At 41.0% G+C, this 9,080-nt stretch overlaps 1 protein-coding gene across 1 annotated transcript; it reads right to left on the reverse strand.

Annotated features, from left to right (window-relative positions):
* Nucleotides 1–288: 288 nt before the first annotated feature.
* LOC142741710 (putative tRNA methyltransferase 9B) lies at nt 289–7,970 on the reverse strand. Its single transcript, XM_075851052.1, has 3 exons — nt 7,835–7,970; nt 1,596–1,769; nt 289–1,295 (listed from the first exon to the last, which is right to left on the reverse strand). The coding sequence occupies exons 1-3, from the start codon at nt 7,968–7,970 to the stop codon at nt 328–330; spliced, it is 1,278 nt and encodes a 425-aa protein (XP_075707167.1). The 3' UTR covers nt 289–327.
* Nucleotides 7,971–9,080: the final 1,110 nt, after the last annotated feature.

The following is a 9,080-nucleotide window of genomic DNA, read 5'->3' on the forward strand; positions in this document are numbered from 1 at the left end:
CAGGGCAATTATCGGCAACGAGTGTTATATGAACACTCGTCTGCCCGATAATCGTCCTGTGTAAAACCCCCTTTACATTGAGTACAGATTATAGATCTATTAGACCATTGTCCATAGGCTTCACAGTTTCACAATCATACTAGCCGTTGTCAGATGGAGATGTTTATTTAAAACGTTATTTAATAAAACCAATAAATAAGCTATAAATACAAATCAGCGGTTATAACATGTAATATAAAATATGCATAATAAAATGACTAAAAAAAAAAAATGATGCTCAACCGCAGCTCATACCACTGAAGTAGTTTAACCATTATCAGCTCTACCTTACATCTTTTCAGCAATAACACACCAGTTGGAATGATCAAAGAAAGTTTCTACAACACGAAGCTCGGGAATGCATTGTTCTATTAGATCACTGAGCTCGCCTCTCTTAAAAATGTGATAGTAACGTAGACAGCCATTATTTACACCTTGCAGGAGCTGATGATCTGATGAAACGATCTCATGATCGTAGTTACAGCTGTTTAGGGTTTTGTCTCTCCTGTTTCTGGTCTTTTCACACGGATCTGCATAATTCATAGTTAAATCGGGTTTCGGATCTGTTGACTCCCTGTTTTTAGAACATAGATTTGGTAGAGGAATTACATTGAAATCGTTAATTATTTCCTTGCCAAAATCTGCATTGGGAGACTTCCAAAAAGTCCCGTTCGTGATCGGTGAGATCAACAACTGCGTAATCTTGTTGGTATTTTTCTCAAGGTTTTGAACATGTTTTGGAACAAAATCTCCAATGTTTCTGAAGAAATGCAAAGGCTTGGAGGAGATTGTATTTCGGCCTCTCTTAATATCAAGGCAGAGATTATACAATCTACAGAATATACTTTCATGATTTTGCTCACTGTCCGCAAAGTCATCAGCATCATTCAATCCTGAATCTAGGGAGCGTGCTAAGAACTTGGATGAATGAAGTTTATTCTGATATAGTGAAGACTGGTCATCTAGAAATAAAGAACTTGTAGTCCTTTGCGTTGTGGAAGGATGGACCTTGTTGAAGTGCTGGTGTAGTGAGATGGTCTTGTATTCTGGTTTCCAAGCGTTCTGCAGTTGGTCAGGGGGGTTTTGTGGACTTGGCTCTATTTTCCAAGGTATTAGTAAATCTTGCTTCTCAAACTTCCTTCTTTTTTGCTCCATTGCCCATACATAAATCATCATCTGTCCACCCACTTTCAATATACGAGTCATCTCTTTAATGGCCAGAACACGACGTTCCTTGGTTGAAAAGTGGTGGATCACTGTAGAGAGACAACAAATAGGTTGGGGTGATTTTCCAGTTTTTAATGTACAATGGCAGCCCTTCATTGAAAGGTTTGGCAACTTTCTAATGAGCTTTGTGGTTCAATTCTTCACCATTTAAAAAAAACCTGCTTGCTCTCAGTGAACGTAAACTTTGATCACATCCAGAGGATAAACACCTGTTCTGATTCAGTACAACTATATGGTTTTAATCCCTAATTATAAGTTCACACAACTGTTATTTGAGGCTGAAAAATCTGACCTGGATATCCAGCACTCTATTAAGAGAGAAAACTCACCAGCTATGGATAGGACGGCATCAAAACAGCCATCACGGTACGGGAGCCGCAGTCCATCACACACCATTACTTCATAGCCTCGATTTCTTGCAGCTCCCACTAAGGGCGAACAATAATCACATCCCACTTTAAAGGTTTGACTGTTGATATGCAGATATTTTCCATTCCCACAACCTAGAATCGTATTGAAATGCATGATATGGTTAAAGATAAAAGTAGCGAGGAGAAACTTCTCTAAACTAGTGCAAAGGTTAAAATTGGAGCAGTTGCCCATAGAAACACATCAAGCTCCAGTGCACATCTGTAAGTCTCTGCAAAATTAATCTGACTTGGCTCAGCATAATTTTTATTATAGCCGCCATGTTGCCCACCTCAGTCGACCATTGCCACACTTTTGTTTCTTGGCGGTGGGCTATGTTGTATAATGCTTTGAGGTATCACAATGTGACTTGTGTCCTGCTAATGGGTCTGCAGGGCAAACATGGAAAATCTAAATTTCTTTAATTCAGCGCAGTGGGACTGGACAGTTACCAGATAGATTTATCAGATGGCCATAGAACCTTTAGGGAGACCAGGGCCCAAAATAAAATGTTATCACAATCTCCTGCTATCACTTGGTTTTCTCGGCTTAGTCTTTGGTGTCCACATTATATTGCATTTCTGTGGTGGAAGTGTTGGATTATCAGATTAAAGGAATTTTACGGTATTTGGGAATCGCTGTAACAGTTTCCTAACTTTAAAAAAAAAAAAAAAAAGTAGGTCCATAGGTTATTTATTTAAAATGAAAATACATGGAAAAAGTAAGTAGAAAATAAACGATTCTGCGAGAGGGGAGTGTAGGATAATGGCTTATGGAAAAGATTAAGAGATCACAATGTCATTTTACTCATCCCGGTTATCAGAATGAAGGTTATGTGGAATTTCATTCCTAGGCAGTACAAGTGAATGCATTGAGAATCTGCAATACTCATAGTAATACATTCTGCACAATTATGTTGTAAGGAGCTGATCTTGGGCTCTGTTCACATCTGCGTTTGGTGGGGGGATCCATTGAGACAATATAGTTGGCAACAAAATGATGTAAACCTCAACTGATCAAATATAAGACAATGTGGTCCGTTGGGCACTGTGTGGATACGTTGTACACCATTCTGGTCCATGGACAGGAGTGGCAGCCGTTCTGGAAACAAGACAGACCCTTTTGTCCTACTGGATAACCCCTTTTATATTTCTAAGAAAAACAAGTTGAAGTCCTAAAAAGGAAGACTACCCGTGGTGACAGACATCTACCGGGATAGTTTAAAAAACTGTTTATCTCTAAAGTAATTATGCAAACCAGTTACACAAACTCCCAAACACTTATCTAATGCAATCTTTCTTGTATTACCAGAATAATTACATGCCTCTAATTTCTCTCTTCTGTTTCTTTAGCAGAAGGAAAATTAAAAGGCCATGTATTTAAATGAGCCATTAAAGGTAATTGTTAGTCACAATTGTTGTCTCCTGATTTGGGCTTAAATTGCTTTTACCAGGCTCTGCATAATATTGTTGAAGATCTTTTCTGATAAATTTAAAACATAGAGAGAAACCATTCATTGAAGCTGCTATACTTTTACATCTAATTACTGTGGTCAACAGCCATCAGAGATGGTGGGTGAGGATGTAAGCAAGGTCCTGAATTCATATATTGTTTTAGGATGAACTGTGAAAATTAGATTGTGAACTCCTTTCAGCAACCACAGAATATTTCTGAAACTTTGACCTAATGCACGTACCAGTCACTTGCACAGAGGTGTTGCTGCTCCCTACTGTAGGTCCTCCATGTGCGGCCATATGGTGCCCACTACACAACGCCATATTATTGAAATACAAAAGGTAGAGAGTATGGGCAGAACAAGGCAAACCTCCAGGGCCCAAATTGGTGCCAGACTCCAGGTAACAGACTTGTAGATCCCACAATGTCCAAACGAGAAGTAAAAAAAGAGGCAGCACTCCAAGGGCATGTTAAAAAAAGGTAGATTTATTCTCCCATCAGTGCAAAAACCTGTGTAACATTTCAGCTGCTCAATGCAGCCTTTGTCAAGCTCTCTAGAACCAATGCTAGTCTATCTCCATCGGGCTGGTATACCTTTTTTTAAGATGGAATAGCATAGCAGACGACGCTATTTCATCCTGAGGGATCCCGCAAAGCTAAAAACAAACATCTGTACAGTGCGGTATATGTTTTTTTCTTGACATAGAAGCCTATAGTTAATGGTTGCCACTGTTTGGCTCAGGGAGATTTCCCAAGGCCAAAGTCCCTGAGAAGAGCATCAGGTAGCGCTCATCCTTGAGATTCCGGCCCTTGGAAAGCCCCCGACGTCACTGCTTATATGTGGACATAGATGTCAGGGGCTTTTGACTACGGAATCCCCACCAACAGCATCATAAGCGCTCTGGCAGGGACTGGAGAAGCACTTGACGTCACCGTCCACATATGAATATAACAGAAAATAAATTATACTATGCAGCATGGGATACTATATTGTGGAGCAGTGCTTCTACAGAAGAATACCTCCATAATAGGGCATTGTATGTGGGCACCATATGGCAGCACACAGAGGTCATGCAGCTCTACAGTAGGAAGCAGCAGTACCTTGTGCAGATGATGGTACATCCATTATGTTAAAGTTTCAGAAATATTCTGTGGTTACTGAAAGGAGTTCATAATATAATTTCCATAGTTCAGCCTAAAACAATATTTGAATTCAGTAACCTTGCTTACATCAGGGGGATTATCCAGGGCTAGTGTCCCTGAGAAAAGCATGTGCTGGGGATTGCGGACCTAGGGAAGCCCCTGATGTCACTCTTTATATATGGAAAGTGATGTCACTGGCTTTCAACTATGGAGTCCCTGGCCAGAGCATCGGAAGAGCTCAGGGGCTTCTCCAGGGGTGGAATCTTGCAATGCTCTGGCTGGGGACTTTGTAGTTGAAAGCCTCTGACATCACTGTCCACAGTGACTTTAGGGGTAGAAACCCCGGCAAGGGAGTTGCCGATGCCCTGGGCAGGGATTCCGGCATCGCAAAGTTCCTAATGTCACGGTCCATATATGGACCGTGACATCAAGAGCTTCCGGTCACAGCAATTCGGGCGGTGCTCTGCCTGGGGGGGGGGGGGGTTCAGGTGACATTCCCGGCTTTTCGGATGTATACAAGTACGTCAGGCGTTCTCCTGTCATATAGCTCTGATGGAAGGTGGTAAACGTTATGTGAAAAGGGCCAGACTTGCCTTGGGCAAATATTTTCTATTTTCATCTCAAGTGAGAAATTTATTTCCAAAACAAACCTGCAAATGATTAAGTGAGGTTACATTTCATGGATCAAGTATTCCTTTGAAAGCACTGAAGCACGCTTCGTGTTTTGGGTGTTTTATGCCGACTCTGCTTGAGTTTACCATTATATCGTATACAATAGTATTCATTGCCCCATTGAAATTCAGAAACCCTGCATTCAGGATTTGTGTTACACGGATCTCACTTGTGCTTGTGTGCATGAGGCCTAAAGCGGATTCTAGCCAGGAAGGTCTACAGCTAGGACCTCTACAGTAGTTCCCCTATTAGAGCACCCAGATGGACAACACCTAAGGTCTCTTGCACACGACCGTTGTGCCACTAGGGCCGTTTTTGACAGCATCCGAGTGGCACCTGATAGTCTTCACGACCCATTCACTTTAGCGGGTGAATCGGGTCTGTGAAAAATGGTCCGAGTCTCTGATCCGACAGAAGATAGGACATGTCCTATCTTTCCCCGGATCGCGGACGGCGCACACGTGTTCAAAGTGGCTGCTTGCAAGACTTTGCACAGAGCAGATTCGCTGTGTGGAAGAAATCCAGAAAGAAGTCTGCATCAAAGATTCGTACCATACACGTGCAGCTTTTGATGCACATTTGACTCCAGGTCAAGGCTGCTGTGAAATCTGACCATATATTATGCAGCAAGTGAACATTGTTCCTTGCAATAGATGTTTTGGAAGCAGGAAAAATGGGCAAGTGTAAGGATCTGAGCGACTTTGTGATGACTAGATAACTGGGTCAGGGCATATCCAAAACGGCAGGTCTTGTAGAGTGTTACCAGTATGCAGTGGTTAATACCTACCAAAAGTGGTCAAAAAAAGGACAAACCAGTGAAGCAACAACAGTGGCACCACCAAAGTGCCTACACCCAGAACCTGAGCATCCGATCCAAACTATAGCAATGGAAGAAGGGGGCCTGGTCTGTTGAATCACATTTTTCTTTTACGTCATGTGGACGGCCGGGTGCATGTGCGTCGCATAACTGGCTATCAGATGGCACCAATTTAACTATGGAAAGAAGGGAAGCTGAAAAAGGCAGTGTGATTCTCTGGGCAATGTTCTCCTGGGAGACATGGGTCCTAGCATTCATGTGGATGTTACTTTGAAATGTACCACCTACCTTAACATTGTTACATACCAAGTACATCCCATCATGGCAACCATATTTCCAAATGGCAAAGGCATTTTTCAACACGATAATGTGCCCTGCAACACTGCAAAAATTGTTCAGGAATGGTTTGAGGAACATGACAAAGAGTTCATGCTGTTGACGGCCTCTAAATTTCCCAGATCTCAATCCAATCACGAATCTGAGATGTGCTGGAAAAACAAGTGCAATCCATGGAGACCCCACCTCATAATTTATAGGACTAAAATTATCTTTTGCCAACGTCTTGGTGTCAGATACCACAGGATATCTTCAGAGTTCATGCTTTGATGGGTCAGAGCTGTTCTAGCTGCACTAGGGGGGAACTACACAATATCAGGCAGGTGTTTAATATTATGGTTGATTGACTAAATTCTCCCCTCCCCCGATATTTTGTAGTCATTAACCCCTTCCCGCCGCAGCCCTTTTTCAGATTTTCATTTTCGGTTTTTCCTCCCCACCTTCCAAAAGCCATAACTTCTTTATTTTTCCGTCGATATAGTACTATGAGGGCTTGATTTTTGTGGGACGAGTTGTAGTTTTTCGTAGCACCATTTATTTTGCCAGATAATGTACTAAAACGGGGAAAAAATTATTTGTGGGGTAGAAAATTAAAAATACAGCGATTCCTCCATGGTTTTTTGCGCGCCACTTTTACGGAATTCATTGTGCAATTAAAACAACATGTTAACTTTATTCTGTGGGTCAATACGTTTACGGTGATACCAAATATATATATAGTTTTTTCTATATTTTACAAGTAAAAACCTAAGTGTAAAAAATTTATTTTGTCTCGCCAAATTCCGAGAGCCATAACTTTTTTTAATTTTCCGTCGATTAAGTGGTATGAGGGATTTTTTTGCAGGATAAGCTGTCGTTTTTAATAATACCATTTTCGTTTACATGTGACGGTTTGATCACTTTTTATTTCATTTTTTGTGGGAGATTAGGTGACCAAAAAAAAGAGACATTCTGGCGTTTACAGTTTGTTTTTTTTACGGCGTACACCGTGCAGGTTAAATAATGATATATTGTAATAGTTCAGACCTTTACGGACGCGGCTATACCAATTATGTTTATTTTTTTACTATGCTCTAGTAGGAAAATTTTTTTTTTTTTAACTTTACATTTTTTACTTTTTTATTAGTCCCCCTATGGGACTTCAACCAGCGATCGCTTGCACGATATGCTGTGCAATACTAATGGCTTAATAGGTGCACAAAGATGGCAGTACCTGGGGGCCTTCATTAGGCCCCAGGCAGCCATAGCAACCATTGCCGCCGCCGCCCCCCCCCCCCCCCCCGTGATTGCTTTGCGGGGGTCGCCCCCCACTTTCTAACGATTTAAATACTGCGGTCGCTATTGACTGCAGCATTAAACTTCGTTACTCTGAGGTCTCGGCTGTAACAAACAGCGACACCCGCATCATATGGAGCGGGTTCACTCCGTGAGCCCGCTCCATACTTCCCCTACCCGACTTTGGCGTATGAATGCGTCAAATGTCAGGAAAGGGTTAAAGGGATTGTCCACTCAAAATAAATATATATATATATATATATATATATAATTTTTTGTTAGGCTCTCCCAATGATAAGCTGATCAAATGGTGTCCCACCGCTGGGATCCCCTGCTATCATCTGTAAACTGTGGAAATCCAGTATCAAGTATTTAATGAATAGGTTTTCTAAACCAGACAGCGATTTCAAATCCCCAGAAATTCGGTAAATCGAGCACAAATCTTTTAATTAAAGAACTTACCTATATCAGCAATGAGACCTCCTGGCTCCTGAGCTAGCAGGAACTCTTGGACTTTTGGCCAGGCTTTGTAACGCTTGTCATTGAAGTATGGTGCGATCTTCTCATACACAGTTTTAAACGTGCCCTGAAAACACATCTATTTAGACAGGCCTATAACATTCCCTAATCTGACTCCTTTCCATGGCCCTCCATTTAGATTAGTCATCAGAATAAGATTCCCTCACACTCCTTCTCTTCATGTCCGTCATACACGGATACCGGCTGGTGAACGGCTCATGCAGCTTTATGTTACCACCGCATGTGTATAAAAATGGCCGGACTATTGTACAGAACAAACACTGTTACACTTTGTGTCTCCCTTATGTCCTCATAGATTGTAAGCTCTTGCGAGCAGGGTCCTCACTCCCCAGGTTTGAATTGTAAATGAACTTTGTCACTATGTAATGTCTGATATTGTTTGTTTCATGTTCCCTCTAAATTGTAAAGTGCTGCGTAATATGTTGGCGCTATATAAATGAAGATTATTATTATTATTATTATTATGTTGTCTTTCTAAACGGCTTGCCTCCTTTTCCATTGCCTGTCTTACTATGTCATTGAACATTTGACGTTCCTTAAAGCCACATAGTATTCTATTTATCTGAAATCAAGCCAGGCACATACACAGCAGATATTAGGACAGATCTTAACAATCTAGGAGAGAGGAAAAGGCACATGTACAAAATAGCGCACACCCAAAATAAGGGATACGATAAAACGGGAATGGAAAGACCAAACTTTATTATACACTACATACAAAGTATAAAACCATTTAAAAAACAGAAAGAATCCGCAAACATGTAAAAATGTAAACGGGAAGCAAACCACAGACAGAAAAAATTTATTATGTTCAACTAGTAAACCTGGAAGGTAACCACATGCTGAACCACACAAGAATATAAAGTGCAAGATAATATCTATACCCCAATAAGGGGAAACTAGCCATATAAATATGAAAAATGAAATTAAAAAAAAAAATATATATATATATATAATTTGCTTGGTGAACCTATCTGCAAGAGGCGGGTACAGCACTAACCACTCGTCGTCACAAGCAGTACTGGCCTAGGCACAAAATGCGGATGCTATTGGATCTAAAGATAAATGGATACATGACCCAAATAAGCTGTGGAATAAGGACAGATAGTCCCACGTGTATCCCTCTAGGTGCAGCTTCGTCATTTTTTTTAAATGATTTTGTATGTAG

The sequence above is a fragment of the Rhinoderma darwinii genome, chromosome 2 (assembly GCF_050947455.1).
Source record: "Rhinoderma darwinii isolate aRhiDar2 chromosome 2, aRhiDar2.hap1, whole genome shotgun sequence".
Lineage (NCBI taxonomy): Eukaryota > Metazoa > Chordata > Amphibia > Anura > Rhinodermatidae > Rhinoderma > Rhinoderma darwinii.